Below are 16,677 nucleotides of genomic sequence, written 5' to 3'. Positions count from 1 at the left end.
CAAATTTTCTTTTATTACCTTACTTCTACCTCCTTCTGCCAGCTCTTAAAAAAAAACCTGTACAGCTGTCCCCTAACATTTATAAATTTGACTACAGTAGTGTTTATAAGGAGCCCTATGAATTCCTTAAAGTAATAATCCCGGGTATTCATAGGATTCCAAATTATATAACAGTAAACCGAGGACACCATTATAACACAAGAGCTTGAAAATCAACTTACATAACAGTATGTGTCTTCAATGTATAGCTTGCTCTCCTATAAATGAATTGCTAGAGATATTAGTGGCTAAGCCTATAAGGTATATTTGCCTCACCATTAGCTCTCAAGAACTTATAGACTTGTGATTGCAATCCTAGAGAGCTCTTTATTATTCCTCAAATACCTGCTTCGTCAACAAGATCCCAAGTCGTTGTTCAACATCAGGAAAATGAATCTCACCTCATTTATGATCATAGCATTCTTTGACTACAGCAATCACTCCTTGCAACTCTAAAAGGGAGGCACCTCCTATTTATGTGAAGGTTTTTTCTTTGGGCACTTAGGGAAGGTCTTGGAGTAGAGATCATTAAATCTTTAAGCCATTGCTGCTACTTAACCCTTTTACCCCCAAAAGGACGTACTGGTACATTTCCCAAAACTCATCCCTTTACCCCCATGGATGTACCGGTACATCCTTGCAAAAAATGTTATTTTGATTATAAAATAAATTTTTGAATATACTTACCCGGTGATTATATAGCTGCAACTCTGTTGCTCGACAGACAACTCTACGGTAAAAACTCGCCAGCGATCGCTACACAGGTTGCGGGTGTGCCCAACAGCGCCATCTGTCGCCCAGATACCCAGCTCTCAATGTAAACAGAGACTCAATTTTCTCCTCGTCCCACTGCGTCTCTATTGGGGAGGAAGGGAGGGTCATTTAATTTATAATCACCAGGTAAGAATATTCAAAAATTTATTTTATAATCAAAATAAAATTTTTCAATATTTAACTTAGCCGGTGATTATATAGCTGATTCACACCCAGGGGGGTGGGTAGAGACCAGCAATATATGTTTACACTTTTATGAGCTAAGAGTTTTTATTTCATTTTAGAAGTTATCAAAATAACAAAAACAAAATAAATAGGTACCTGGTAAGGAAGTCGACTTGAACAATTACTCTGCCTTTTAAGTACGTCTTCCTTACGGAGCCTCGCGATCCTCTTAGGATGCTGATCGACCCCTAGGATCTGAAGTATCAAGGGTTGCAACCCATACAACAGGACCTCATCAAACCCCTAATCTAGGCGCTCTCAAGAAATGACTTTGACCACCCGCCAAATCAACCAGGATGCGAAAGGCTTCTTAGCCTTCCGGACAACCCAAAAAACAACAATAAAAACATTTCAAGAGAAAGATTAAAAGGGTATGGAATTAGGGAATTGTAGTGGTTGAGCCCTCACCCACTACTGCACTCGCTGCTACGAATGGTCCCAGTGTGTAGCAGTCCTCGTAAAGAGACTGGACATCCTTTAGATAAAAAGACGCAAACACTGACTTGCTTCTCCAATAGGTTGCGTCCATTATACTTCGCAGAGATCTATTTTGCTTAAAGGCCACGGAAGTTGCGACAGCTCTAACTTCGTGTGTCCTCACCTTCAGTAATGCTTGGTCTTCCTCACTCAGATGGGAATGAGCTTCTCGTATCAACAGTCTGATAAAGTAGGATAAAGCATTCTTTGACATAGGCAAAGATGGTTTCTTAACTGAACACCATAAAGCTTCAGATTGGCCTCGTAAAGGTTTAGTTCGTTTTAAATAGAACTTAAGAGCTCTCACAGGGCATAAGACTCTTTCTAGTTCATTGCCTACCATATTCGATAAGCTGGGAATATCGAACGATTTCGGCCAAGGTCGAGAAGGCAGCTCATTTTTGGCTAGAAAACCAAGTTGTAGCGAACAAGTAGCTTTTTCTGACGAAAATCCGATGTTCTTGCTGAAGGCGTGAATCTCACTGACTCTTTTAGCTGTGGCTAAGCATACCAGGAAAAGTGTCTTTAAGGTGAGATCTTTCAGGGAGGCTGATTGTAGCGGCTCAAACCTGTCTGACATGAGGAATCTTAGTACCACGTCTAAATTCCAACCAGGTGTAACCAAACGACGCTCCTTCGTGGTCTCAAAAGACTTAAGGAGGTCCTGTAGATCTTTATTGTTGGAAAGATCTAAGCCTCTATGCTGGAAGACCGAAGCCAACATGCTTCTGTAGCCCTTGATAGTGGGAGCTGAAAGTGATAGTTCTTTTCTCAGGTATGAGAGAAAGTCAGCTATATGAGCTACAGAGGTACTGGTCGAGGATACAGATACTGACTTGCACCAGTTTCGGAAGATTTCCCACTTCGATTGGTAGACTCTAAGGGTGGATGTTCTCCTTGCTCTAGCAATCGCACTGGCTGCCTCCTTCGAAAAGCCTCTAGCTCTCGAGAGTCTTTCGATAGTCTGAAGGCAGTCAGACGAAGAGCGTGGAGGCTTTGGTGTACCTTCTTTACGTGTGGCTGACGTAGAAGGTCCACCCTTAGAGGAAGACTTCTGGGAACGTCTACTAGCCATCGAAGTACCTCGGTGAACCATTCTCTCGCGGGCCAGAGGGGAGCAACTAGCGTCAACCTTGTCCCTTCGTGAGAGGCGAACTTCTGCAATACCTTGTTGACAATTTTGAACGGTGGGAACGCGTATAGATCTAGATGCGACCAATCTAGGAGAAAAGCATCTATATGTATTGCTGCTGGGTCCGGGATTGGTGAGCAATATATTGGGAGCCTCTTGGTCATCGAGGTTGCAAAGAGATCTATGGTTGGTTGGCCCCAAGTGGCCCAAAGTCTCTTGCAAACATCCTTGTGGAGGGTCCATTCCGTTGGAATTACTTGCCCCTTCCGACTGAGACAATCTGCCATGACATTCATGTTGCCTTGGATGAACCTCGTTACTAGTGATATGTTTTGACCTTTTGACCAGATGAGCAGGTCCCTTGCGATCTCGTACAACGTCAGTGAGTGGGTCCCTCCTTGCTTGGAGATGTACGCCAAAGCCGTGGTGTTGTCCGAGTTCACTTCCACCACTTTGCCTCGAAGGAGAGACCTGAAGCTTTTCAAGGCCAGATGTACTGCCAGTAGCTCCTTGCAGTTGATATGCATGATTCTTTGACTCGAGTTCCACAGTCCCGAACATTCCCGACCGTCTAATGTCGCGCCCCAGCCTACGTCCGATGCGTCCGAGAAGAGAACGTGGTTGGGAGTCTGAACAGCCAGGGGAAGACCCTCTCTTAGGTTGATACTGTCCTTCCACCAAGTCAGGCAAGACTTCATCTTCTCGGAAATGGGGATCGAGACCGCTTCTAGCGTCTTGTCCTTTTTCCAGTGAAATGCTAGATGGTATTGAAGAGGACGGAGGTGTAGTCTTCCTAATGACACAAATTGTTCCAGGGATGATAGCGTCCCTACCAGACTCATCCACTTCCTGACTGAACATTGTTCCTTCTTCAGCATGTTCTGGATGCATAACTGGGCTTGGCTTATTCTGGGGGCCGACGGAAAAGCCCGAAAAGCTAGACTGTGAATCTCCATCCCTAAATACACAATAGTTTGGGAGGGGACCAGTTGTGACTTTTCCATATTGACAAGGAGACCCAATTCCTTGGTCAGAACTAGAGTCCACTTTAGATCCTTCAGACAGCGACGACTGGAGGAAGCTCTGAGAAGCCAGTCGTCCAAATAGAGGGAGGCTCGGATGTCCGATAAATGAAGGAATTTGGCTACATTCCTCATCAGCCTCGTAAACACAAGAGGAGCTGTGCTTAGACCAAAGCACAGGGCTTGAAACTGGTAGACAACCTTTTCGAAAACGAATCTCAGAAAAGGTTGGGAGTCCGGGTGGATGGGGACGTGGAAGTAGGCGTCCCTTAGGTCTAAAGAGACCATCCAGTCTTCCCTTCTGACCGCTGCTAAGACTGACTTTGTGGTCTCCATGGAGAACGTCTGCTTTGTGACAAAGACATTCAGAGCACTGACGTCTAGCACCGGCCTCCACCCTCCTGTCTTCTTTGGCACCAAGAAGAGTCGGTTGTAAAATCCCGGAGTTTGAAGGTCCGAGACTTTGACCACCGCTCCCTTCTCTAGTAAAAGAGACACTTCCTGTTTCAAGGCTCGTCTCTTGTCTTCCTCTCTGTACCTGGGAGAGAGATCGATGGGAGACGTTGCTAGAGGGGGTTTCCGTACAAATGGGATCTTGTACCCCTCTCTGAGCAACTTCACAGATTGTGCATCTGCGCCTCTCTTTTCCCAGGTCTGCCAGAAGTTCTTGAGTCTGGCTCCCACTGCTGTCTGAAGATGCAGGCAGTCAGACTCTGCCCTTAAAGGACTTGGATCCTTTCTTCTTTCCTCGATTCCCTTCTTCACGAGCACCTCCTCTGCTGGAGGCTCTGCCACGAAAGGGCGGAATAAAACGGGACGCTGGAGTGTCCATCCTTGGTCTAGCTGACAAGGTAGGCAAAGGGGTAGCTTTGCGAGCGGAGGACGCAACAAGGTCGTGAGTGTCCTTCTGTATCAATGAAGCGGCTATTTCCTTAATCAGGTCTTCTGGAAAAAGGCACTTTGAAAGAGGAGCAAAAAGAAGCTCGGACCTCTGGCACGGTGTAACTCCAGCTGAAAGGAATGAGCATAGGTTTTCACGCTTTTTAAGGAAGGACTCCGGACACAAAAGATGCAGCAAGCTCATTAGACCCATCACGTACGGCCTTGTCCATGCAGGACATAATGAGCAAAGAAGTCTCTTTCTCTGTTGGAGAGATCTTCCTGCTTAGGGCTCCTAGACACCAGTCTAAGAAGTTAAAAACTTTGAAGGCCCTAAAGATACCTTTCAAAAGGTGGTCCAGGTCCGAAGATGACCAACATATCTTTGAGCGTCTCATGGCAAGGCGGCGGGGAGAGTCTACAAGACTTGAGAAGTCGCCCTGGGCAGAGGCAGGAACTCCCAAGCCGAGAACTTCTCCCGTGGCATACCAGACGCTCGATCTAGAAGAGAGTCTAGCAGGGGGAAACGCAAAGGCTGTCTTCCCTAAACTCTTCTTGGACTGCAACCATTCTCCTATCACCCGCAAAGCTCTCTTGGACGAGCGTGCGAGGACGAGTCTAGTAAAGGCAGGAGTGGTAGACGGCATGCCTAACACAAACTCTGACGGCGGAGAACGAGGAGCTACAGAAACAAACTGGTCCGGAAACAGCTCTTTGAAAATGGCCAAAACTTTCCTAAAGTCCAAAGAGGGTTGAGTAGACTTAGGTTCGTCCAAATCTGATCGTGGTTCATCTATGTGTGCAGCAACATCATCATCAGAAAGTCCCTCATCCGATAACTGATGAGGAAACGGCAACGGAGTAGGTAACAGCTGGTTCGCTGAGTCCGGTCGCACGGGTGCATGCGTGACTGAGCCGGACGCAACGTCATGGAACTGCTGCCCAGTCTGTGAGCTGGCAACAACCATGGCAGCGCGGGGACGCACAGCGTCTACTCCAGACTGTCTGGACTGATGTGGGTGCGCAGTGGAAACCACACTGGGTTGCGGAGGTTGACGCACCGCGTCAAAACAAAGCCAATCTGACGGTTGCTGAACCTCCTGAACGTCAACGGCAACCTCCGTGCGTCGCTGAACGTCAACATACGGCTGGCAGATCACACTGGAACGCATGGGTGAAGGAACTCTCTCAACTGGTGTGCGTGAGAAGGTTACCTCAGCGTCCACAGGACGCACAACCGATCGTGTGGAAGGTTGTAGGCTAGGTACTGCACTAGCTGGTGCGGCAGCAACCTTCTCCGCACGAAAGTCCTGCATTAGAGACGTCAGTTTAGACTGCATGTCTTGCAGTAGAGACCACTTAGGGTCTACGGGAGCAGGTGCGGCGACAGACGGTGTTACTGTCTGAAGCGGTACCGCTTTGCCTCTCTTAGGCGGTGAGCAGTCATCGGATGACGGCAGCGAGTCCGAACTGACCCAGTGGCTACAACCGGGCCGTTGGACTTGCGCTGAAGGGACCGACTTGCGTTTTAACGGTCGTGAGACCTTGGTCCAGGGTTTCTTGCGAGAAACACCTTCCGAAGACGAGGTATAAATGGGCTCTCTCGTCTTAGTTGGGTAGGAGCGATCTTGGTTAGATACGCCCGATACCACGGAGGGAACGTCTGTTCGCTGATTAAAGCCTCTCGAACCCATTTGTCGTACGACATTGCTTCTCCCCTGGACTTGGGAGCTTGCAAGAGGTCCCGGACTAGGAGGACGACAGGCACGAACAGACGAACCCTCAAGCGCAACACTATCCACAACACTAACACTTGGCACTTTAGCACTTCCCACTGCACTTTTGCACTTAAGCTCCTTCACATCCGCCATGAGCTGATTACGGTCACTAGCAAGGGACTCAACTCTCTCACCCAGAGCCTGGATGGCACGCATCATATCAGCCATCGATGGTTCCTGAGTGCCAGGAGGGGGGTTAGGAGCAACCACTACAGGGGAAGGAATAGGTTGTGGGGCATGAGGAGAGGATAAATCAACAGAACGAGAAGAACTTCTCCTAACTCTATCTCTCTCTAGCCTACGTGTATACTTTTGGAATTCGATAAAATCGAATTCCGAAAGGCCAACGCACTCCTCACACCGATCTTCCAATTGACAGGTTTTATCCCGACAATTGGAACAAACAGTATGAGGGTCGATAGAGGCCTTCGGAAGACGCCTTGAACAGTCCCTAGCATTACACTTCCTAAATTTGGGGACTTGTGAAGGGTCAGCCATTTTGAATTGGTCAAAGGGAAATTCAAAAAAACTATCAAAAAGTCATCAACAAAGAATCCGTTATCAAAAAGAGTTCAAGGATTTGTGTGAAGAGAAACCCTGCACAGCGAAAGCTCAAAACTAGAATAAAGTACTTCACCAATTAGATGTGAAAAAACTCCAGTTTAGCAACAGCGAGTAAGTACGTCTTGTCGACACCTCGACAGAGAGAAAATTGAGTCTCTGTTTACATTGAGAGCTGGGTATCTGGGCGACAGATGGCGCTGTTGGGCACACCCGCAACCTGTGTAGCGATCGCTGGCGAGTTTTTACCGTAGAGTTGTCTGTCGAGCAACAGAGTTGCAGCTATATAATCACCGGCTAAGTTAAATATTGAAAAATTGCAATTCAAATTTTTTTTTTGCATATTTTTGATAATTTTTTGAGAAACTTCAGGCATTTTTCAAGAGAATGAGACCAACCTGACCTCTCTATGACAAAAATTAAGGCTGTTAAAGCAATTTAAAAAAATATATATACTGCAAAATGTGCTTGAAAAAAAATAACCCCTGGGGGTTGAGGGTTGGTAATTTCCAAAGAGCCTGGGGGTAAAAGGGTTAAAAATTCCTTTGGTTCATAGCTTCCTGCACAGGTACTCCAGGGTATGTGATTGCAAGCTATCAGGTTCAGAGATAAGAGAGGAAGGAGCATGTTGCTACCTTCTGGAGTGAATCCTTGACTACCATGGAGGGTGTAGTGCCTGAGTGAAATATCTACACATAATGAAGGGTATTTCAAGACCCTATGAGCAGAGCTGTAGAAACCTCTTTGGCTTATCATAACTTTTGCCATTTGTTCTCAGAAATTCCTTCATAGCTTAGGTAAAAGTTGTAAAGGGAAGCTTGAAAGGTATAAATGAACCTTTTGTCCTGTCAAAAGTATCTTTCTTAGGCTTGGTCTCTTGAGACTCCTTTCTTCACTTCTACCCCTAAATTAAAGAAAATTACTTTATATGTTACAGTAATTTATCAATAGTAAGCTGTATTTTTTTTTAAAAATTATATTATATATACAGACATACTGTATATGTATGAATATATATACAGTACAGTATGTTATGCATATAAAGCCGTAAAAACCATCTTATGTCGCACTATAAGAACAGATCTCTTTCGTAACTTGATGACCTCCAGAAGTAGTGCTAGCTGAAGAGATTTAAGCAGCTCTGGCTAAAAGCATGGTTCATTTAGCTACTTCGATCCTTTAAACTGCACAAGAGAAGGAAGCTAGAACCCTGGGTGCACAGTTAGCAGCAATTGACTAGCTTTAGATACAAAAGTAAAAATGATATTTTAATTATAAAATAAATTTTTGAATATACTTACCCGGTGAATATATAATAGCTGCTACTCAGCGGCTCGACAGAAAACACACTAAAAAAACTCGCGAGCGATCGCTATGAAGGTTGCGGGTGTGCCCACCAGCGCCAACTATCGGCCAGATACCACTCTTGCATGTAAACAAACCCTTCAATTCTTCTCGTCCCGCTGCGTCTCTATTGGGGAGGAAGGGAGGGCCTTTAATTTATATATTCACCGGGTAAGTATATTCAAAAATTTATTCTATAATTAAAATATCATTTTTAAATATTTAACTTAGCCGGTGAATATATAATAGCTGATTCACACCCAAGGCGGTGGGTAGAGACCAGAGTTAATTAAGTTTACAGCGTATAAGCTAAGAGTTTTTGACAGTTATCAATATAACAAAACCAAAATACTGTATATAGGTACCTGGTAAGGAAGTTGACTTAGACGATTACTCTGCCTTGTAAGTCTGTCTTCCTCACGAAGCCCAGCGATCCTCTTAGGATGCTGAAAGACTCCCAGGAGCTGAAGTATAAAGGGTTGCAACTCATACTAACAGGACCTCATCAAACCCCTAATCTGGGCGCTCTCAAGAAATGACTTTGACCACCCGCCAAATCAACAAGGATGCGAAAGGCTTCTTAGCCTTCCGTACAGCCCAAAAAACAATATTAAAAAACATTTCAAGAGACAGATTAAAAAGGATATTGGAATTAGGGTAATGTAGTGGTAGAACCCTCACCCACTACTGCACTCGCTGCAACGAATGGACCCAGTGTGTAGCAGTCCTCGTAAAGAGTCTGGACATCTTTTAAGTAAAATGACGCGAACACTGACTTGCTTCTCCAAAAAGTCGCGTCCATAATACTTTGCAGAGATTTATTTTGCTTGAAGGCCACGGAGGTTGCTATAGCTCTAACTTCGTGCGTCTTAACCTTAAGCAAACATCGGTCTTTCTCATTCAAGTGAGAAAAAAAAAATCTGATAAAATATGACAAAGCATTCTTTGACATAGGCAATGATGGTTTCTTAACTGAGCACCATAATGCCTCAGATTTACCTCGTAATGACATAGTACGAGCTAAATAGAACTTAAGAGCTCTAACAGGACCTAATACTCTTTCCAGTTCGTTGCCTACGATCTCTGATAAGCAAGGAATATCAAAAGATTTAGGCCAAGGACGAGAAGGCAGTTCATTTTTTGGCCAGGAAACCAAGTTGAAGTGAACAAGTGGCTTTTTCTGTAGAAAAAACCGATGTTCTTACTGAAGGCATGAAGTTCACTGACCCTTTTAGCCGAAGCCAAGCACACTAGGAAAAGTGTCTTGAGGGTGAGATCCTTCAGGGAGGCTGAATGTAATGGCTCAAACCTGTCTGACATGAGGAACCTTATGACCACGTCTAAGTTCCATCCAGGAGTTGCCAAACGACGTTCCTTAGAGGTCTCGAAAGACTTAAGGAGATCTTGGAGATCTTTATTGTTGGAAAGATCTAAGCCTCTATGTCGAAAGACCGAAGCCAACATGCTCCTGTAGTCCTTAATCGTGGGAGCTGAAAGGGAGCGAACCTTTCTCAGATGTAAAAGAAAATCTGCGATCTGGGCTACAGAGGTACTGGACGAGGACACAGATGCTGACTTGCACCAGTCTCAAAAGACTTCCCACTTCGACTGGTATACTCTAATGGTAGAAGCTCTCCTCGCTCTTGCAATCGCACTGGCTGCCTCCTTCGAAAAGCCTCGAGCTCTTGAGAGTCTTTCGATAGTCTGAAGGAAGTCAGACGAAGAGCGGGGAGGCTTTGATGGACATTCTTTACGTGGGGCTGACGTAACAGATCTACCCTTAGAGGAAGACTTCTTGGAAAGTCTACCAGCCATTGAAGTACCTCGGTGAACCACTCTCTCGCGGGCCAGAGGGTAGCAACCAACGTCAACCTTGTCCCTTCGTGAGAGGCGAACTTCTGCAGTACCTTGTTGACTATCTTGAATGGTGGGAATGCATATAAGTCCAGAAGAGACCAATCCAGTAGAAACGCATCTATGTGGATTGCTTCTGTATCTAGGACTGAAGAGCAATAGATTGGTAACCTTTTGGTCAACGAGGTGGCAAAGAGGTCTATGGTGGGTTGACCCCAAGTAGCCCAAAGACTCTTGCCCACGTCCTTGTGGAGGGTCCATTCCGTGGGTATCACCTGACCCCTCCGACTGAGACAGTCTGCCAAGACGTTCAAGTCCCCCTGGATGAATCTCGTCAACAGGGAGATGCCTCGATTTCTTGACCATAAGAGAAGGTCCCTTGCGATCTCGAGCAGCGTGAAGGAGTGTGTGCCTCCTTGCTTGGAGATGTACGCCAAAGTTGTGGTGTTGTCTGAGTTGACCTCTACCACTTAGTTTCGAAGAAGCTTTCGAATATCATCAAGGCCAAGTGGACTGCTAATAGCTCCTTGCCGTTGATGTGCATGCTCTTCTGACTTGAGGTCCACAGACCCGAGCATTCCCGACCGTCCAGGGTCGCACCCCAACCCAAATCCGACGCGTCTGAGAACAACACGTGGTTTGGGTTCTTGACTGCTAGGGATAGTCCCTCTCTCAGACTGATATTGCTGTCCCACCATTTCAGGCATGCCTTTACTGGTTCGGAGACTGGGAATGATACCGTCTCTAACGTCTTGTCCTAGTTCCAGTGAGAGGCTAGATGGAACCGGAGAGGCAGAAGGTGTAGTCTCCCTATTGAGACAAACTGCTCCAGGGATGAGGGAGTCCCTACGAGACTGTTCCAACTCCTGACTGAACAAACGTTTTCTTTTCAGCATTAGTTGGACTTCGAGCAGGGCTTGTTCTATTCGGTGGCAGACGGAAAAGCCCGAAAAAAAAAAACTGGACTGCAAATCTCCATCCCCAAATATAGAATAATCTGGGATAGGATCAGTTGGGACTTTTAGGTTGACCAAAAGTCCCAACTCCCTGGCCAGACTCAACGTCCAATGTAGATCCTGCAGACAGCGAAGACTGGACGATGCTTTGAGAAGCCAGTCATCCAAGTACAGGGAGGCTCAGATCCCCGATAGATGGAGGGATTTTGCCACATTCCTCATGAGCCTCGTAAACACGAGAGGAGCAGGACTGAGGCCAAAGCACAGGGCTCGAAACTGGTACCCCACATTCCTGTAAACAAACCTCAGAAACGGTTGGGAATCCGGGTGTATAGGAATGTGGAAGTATGCCTCCTGAAGGTCGAGAGAGACCATCCAGTCGCCTTCCACAAATGCTGTCAAGACAGCCTGGTAGACTTCATCGTGAAGTTTGTCTTGACAATGAACACATTGAGCGCACTTGCCTCTTACGTACTCCTGCAGTGAACATGGCTGCCAGATCATTGGAGCCATCCCTGAGGGACTTGTTCCTGCAGAGAACGTGGCTGTAAGATCATTGGAGCCATCCCTGAAAGCCTTGTTTATGCATGACATAATTGTACAGCAAAACTTCAAACGCTCGAAAATAGCTATGAAGTCGACCATAAAATCTTGGAGCGTCTCATGGCCAGGCGCCAGGGAGAGTCTATGAGGTTTGAGAAGTCTATCTGGGCAGAGGCAGGAACTCCCAAGCCGAGAACTTCTCTCGTGTCATATCAGACTCTCGCTCTATAAGCCAGCTTAAAAGTAGGGAAAGCAAAGGCTGTCTCCCCCAAACTCCTCCTGGTGATAAACCAGTCGCCTAGCAAACGTAAAGCTCTCTTAGAAGAGCGAGAGAGCACTAGCTTATAAAACAACGGCTTCGAAGTAGCTAGGCCTAGTGTAAACTCTGACGTTTAGGCGAACGAGGAGCAGCAGTTACCAAAAGATCCGGACAAAGATCCTTAAAAATCAGCATGATTTATTTAAAGTCCATAGAGGGCTAAGCAGCTTTAGGCTCCTCTCCGTCTGACAGAGTCCTCAAGGGAATATCAGTAGGAGGGGGAACAGCAACTTCCTCATCTGAAGGAACCTTGTCCGACAATAGCCGAGTCTCAAGCAAGGGAGAGACCTACCGTGGTGGCAATGCTTTACAAGCAGAGCAGAGTCCACACGCACTGGTGCATTAGTAGCGGACCAGGACGCAACGTCATGTAACTGCTTAACAGTCTGTGAACTGTCAACAACAACAGGTGCGGGAGGACGCTCGGCGTCCACTCGAGACTGTTTTGACTGCCTAGTCTGAGCAGTCAAAACAACTCTAGACTGCGGTAGTTGACGCTCAGCGTCAAAACAAGTCAACTCCGCTGGTTGGCGAACGTCCTGAACGTCAACAGGAGCATTAGGAAGCGGCCTAACGTCCAAATGCGGCTGAAAATCAACACGTGACCGCATCGAGTGAGGCTCTACATATCGTGACTGACGTGACTTAGCTACGCCAACGTCAACAGGACGCACAAAGGTTCGTTTGGGCGGCTGAAGGCCAGGATCTCGATGAGATAAACGGCTAGGATCAACGTGAACCTTATCGGCAGAATAGTCTTCCATAAGAGAGGCAAGCTTATTCTGCATGTCTTGCCGTACAACCCATTTAGGATCAACGGGAATGGTTGTGGTAAGAGACGAGGGTAACGTCTGTGACTGCAAAACCTTGCCTACAAAAAGACTCTCGGAGCCTGTGTTACGCTTTTGTTTAGGCGGCGAGCAGTCTTCCGATGACTGCATAGGGTCAGAGCTGTCCTAATAGTTAAAACCAGGACGCTGGACCTGTCCTGAAAGGACTGACTTTCGCTTAAAGGGCCTCGAAACCTTGTTCCACGGTTTCTTATGCGAAAAGCCTTCGGATGACGAGGAGAAAATCGTCTCTCTCGCCTTATGGTAGGGGTGATCTTGGTGAGATACGCCTGATACCATAGAGGGATCGTCTGTTCGCTGATCAAGGCCTCTCGAACCCATAAGTCGTACGACATTACTTCTTCCCTGGGCTTGGGAGCTTGCAAGAGGTCTCGGACTAGGCGAACGACAGGCACGAACAGACGAACCCTCGGTCGCAACACTGATAACACTTTGCGCAATATCACTTTATCACTACGATTTTCTGTTTTGCACTTATTTCACTGAAATCAAATTTTTTAACAATTCACATTAGGTATGAATAAAACTGATTTCTACCTGAAGCACGCAATTCTACCCTCATCAAAAGGTTATAATTGCGAAATCAGTCGTATAATGTAAGCACATTAATACAAGCAAAAAACAGTAAACATATTTTAAGGTAAAAAGATCAGTGGCTGGGAGAGACTAAACACTAGTTCATTCAAAACTACGTTTTCAATCTCTCACCGTACAGTGCCTTGGGACGAGAATAAAAACTAAAAACGTTTTATCCTTTCTCCCCGTACAGAGACTAGGGACGAGAGTAACTCGAGAACAACGTTACTCGCTTGGGACGAGAATAAAGATCGGAACGTTCTCTCTCCTCTCTCTCTCTCTCTCTTGATTTCGCACCGAAGAGAAGAGCCCACTTACTTTTCGTCAATAAACAGGTTATTTGACCAAAGGAAAAAACTGAAAGGTTTTTCAATTAAAAAGTTCCTTTAAAATAGAATTTAAAACATTAAAGCTTTGAAAGAAGAATGAACAAAACGTCAGAATCGATTTACTCTTTCTGCAAAGTGAAACCGTGATACTCTCTCTCTCTATCGTAACGATAGAACGCAAACTGCGTAGCATAAATAAACTAAACGTTAGTTCATCTTTGAAACAGTAAGAAGACTATTCAAAGAAAATCTTTCATAAAATATCTACTAAAAAATATTCATTTAATAAGTTTTAAATCATTAGCTCTGTAAAAGTTATTTACGATTGAAAGGGCTCAACGTTGTTTAACTTAGGTTTCCAAGTTAGGACCGCCTACTCTCAGGAAAGGTCGCATATAAACAAATCATTAAAATTTATCTTGATGTTTATTATAAATGGAAAGCTAATCGAAGAGGCCTAATAAAGGCGGTTGAGATATAAAATATATAGAGGAAAATCTATAATTAATTTATAACGTGATAAGATAATTGCTAAAAGCCTAAAACACACTTCCGTACTAAGGGAAGGGTCGGCCATCTAAAAGTCAAAGAAAGTCCAAAAAAACAATCCAAAGTCATCAAAAATTAAATCTATCCAAAAACGAGTTCAAGATTTAAGTTGAAGATAAAACACCTGCACTGCGAAAGCTCAAACCAAAATGAAGTACTTCACCAAATATGTTGAGAAAACTCCAGGTTCTACAGCGAGTAATGATACGTCTTGTCGTCAAGGTCGACAGAGAAGAATTGAAGGGTTTGTTTACATGCAAGAGTGGTATCTGGCCGATAGTTGGCGCTGGTGGGCACACCCGCAACCTTCATAACGATCGCTCGCGAGTTTTTTTAGTGTGTTTTCTGTCGAGCCGCTGAGTAGCAGCTATTATATATTCACCGGCTAAGTTAAATATTTAAAATTAGAAGAGAAATAAAACCTCTAAAATAAGGTCTTGTAAGAACAAAACAAATTCTTGGGACATATGAATGTGCAGCCAAACACATGTGGATGCACAAAAAAGGATCCTGTAGGCTGTTGCAGATCCTACAAACTTGCCTTCTCACATACCCTACCAGTAGACTGATATTTTCTTCATTTTTTTACCATAGAATGAAGCATCTGGGAATAGTTGTGGTATGGAAAAGCAATTATAAACAATAGTCTAATTAATAATACTCGGAAACAGTAACTATATATTCTTAAATGAATTACACAGGGACAATAATATAGTTCGTCTCAACTACTGTACAAAAATCTATCACTTTTATTAAACAAAAATGACAATAGCATAATAGCTAGTTTGGACAAATAATGAAAAATAAACTAAGTTGATTAAATATTCATTCTGCTTTTAAATTCTAAAAAATAGAAAGAATTTCTTAGCTTCATATTTCTGGTAGGTTATTTTGAATCAAACTTCAAAATTCCATTAAAAATAGTTTGCCTTAACTAGATAAAACTTACCTCAATTGTTTCATAAACATGTACAGGGTCTGAAAGTCCACGATAGTTAAACGCGAAGTAAAAGTAAACACAAGCACCAGCATCGTATGTCTGCGTCACTCGGCAGGTCACAAATGTGTGTTTGATACCCCTTTCTGAAAATAAATAATGGTAAATGAAGATATATTGAATTTCATACACTAATTTTACACAATTATCATCGTTAGATTATCATCACGCTACTAATGAGGGATTTACCAGCACCCTAAGTTGAGTCCCTTGTCATGCTGGGAGGAACGTAGAGAGGAGAGGTCCCCTTTTTTGTTTCATTTGTTTGATGTCGGCTACCCCCAAAATTGGGGGAAGTGCCTTGGTATATGTATGTATAAGTTAAATTTAACTCTTACAGAGCTGGCCACAAACTGCAAGTATAAAAATCCGCAAGGAAAAAATCAAAACAAAATATCTTATTCTTGATATGATACTCACCTTTACAGTCCATTTTGATGCGATGTTTAACATTATGGCAGAGGGTTTGTACACGATCCCATGGGACTGAGGTTTCAAAGGACTCTGCTACAATGCCATAGTCAAAACCCAAGTCCTAAAGTCAAAAAAAAAATAATAATTTATGCAACTTCAAATTATTCACCATAGTATAATGCATATCAAACCTAACACATTCTCTACCAATACTAATGGTACATTCTTTAATTATTTCCAATAACAATTCAGTGATCTAGTGAAAACAAAATTACTACAAGTGGAGTATAATCTAGATAAAAAATTTAATACTTAGCAGGTACACTTTCTGTCTCAAACAGAAAATACACAAATAAAAATCAAAACCATTTGATTTTTATTATCTCATCCAGATTTTTATAACTATTGGATGTAATTCAAGTAATGACATTATTAACATTACTATCCGTATAATTGCTCCCACGGTACGTAAATTACAAAAATTCTATCTCAATTTTCATATTACATGCCCCAGTAGTTACCCACAGCTGACAGTTCACTCAGATTGTCACCCCTTCTAATAGATTCATGATAAACTATCCCTTCCAAGGGGTTAACATATGAAATGAGTGTTTTTCAGTCTCATGTGATCTTTGGACTGTCTGCCTAAATTGCTATATGGTCCATGTCCTTCCTCTTTATTCTTTTAGAATGATTTCTTCAACATTCCAGTTTACCACAATCCTCAGATCGTGGCAAAATGTGACAATCCCAATCATGATCCTTTAGCAACTGCTTCTTTAAGAAGGCCAAGATCAATCAGTCACTAATTTCAGAGCAATAATTTTAGAGATAGAGAGAAGAACGAATGACATTTTCTTTAGGTTTATAATCCCTACTCATTGATGTATTTATTATAGAATATTTTAAAAAGACCTCTGAGTCACAGCTAGAGGCTTTTAGGGTTTATCTAAAGAACTCTTCTTGAAAAAAAAAAAAAAAAAATATGACGTATAGCAAGGGGGAGAAAACAATGCAGCTGGGAGCCAATATTTTTCCCTGTTGGAGCCCTTGGGCTT

General features: G+C 43.9%; 1 protein-coding gene across 1 annotated transcript in view; it reads right to left on the bottom strand.

Annotated features, from left to right (window-relative positions):
- Positions 1–16,677, bottom strand: part of LOC137624501 (alkyldihydroxyacetonephosphate synthase, peroxisomal-like) — a 61,676-nt gene that overhangs the window by 4,460 nt on the left and 40,539 nt on the right. Inside the window, exons 11-12 of the mRNA XM_068355315.1 lie at positions 15,626–15,740; positions 15,158–15,291 (exon numbers count right to left, since the gene is read on the bottom strand). Of these exons, the coding sequence (XP_068211416.1) occupies positions 15,158–15,291; positions 15,626–15,740 (249 nt within the window). The remainder of the gene's footprint in view (positions 1–15,157; positions 15,292–15,625; positions 15,741–16,677) is intronic.

This window comes from Palaemon carinicauda, chromosome 2 (genome assembly GCF_036898095.1).
Source record: "Palaemon carinicauda isolate YSFRI2023 chromosome 2, ASM3689809v2, whole genome shotgun sequence".
In the NCBI taxonomy this organism is placed as follows: domain Eukaryota; kingdom Metazoa; phylum Arthropoda; class Malacostraca; order Decapoda; family Palaemonidae; genus Palaemon; species Palaemon carinicauda.
The sequence above is the reverse complement of the archived record's forward strand: the minus strand, read 5'-3'. Positions and strand labels throughout refer to the sequence as shown.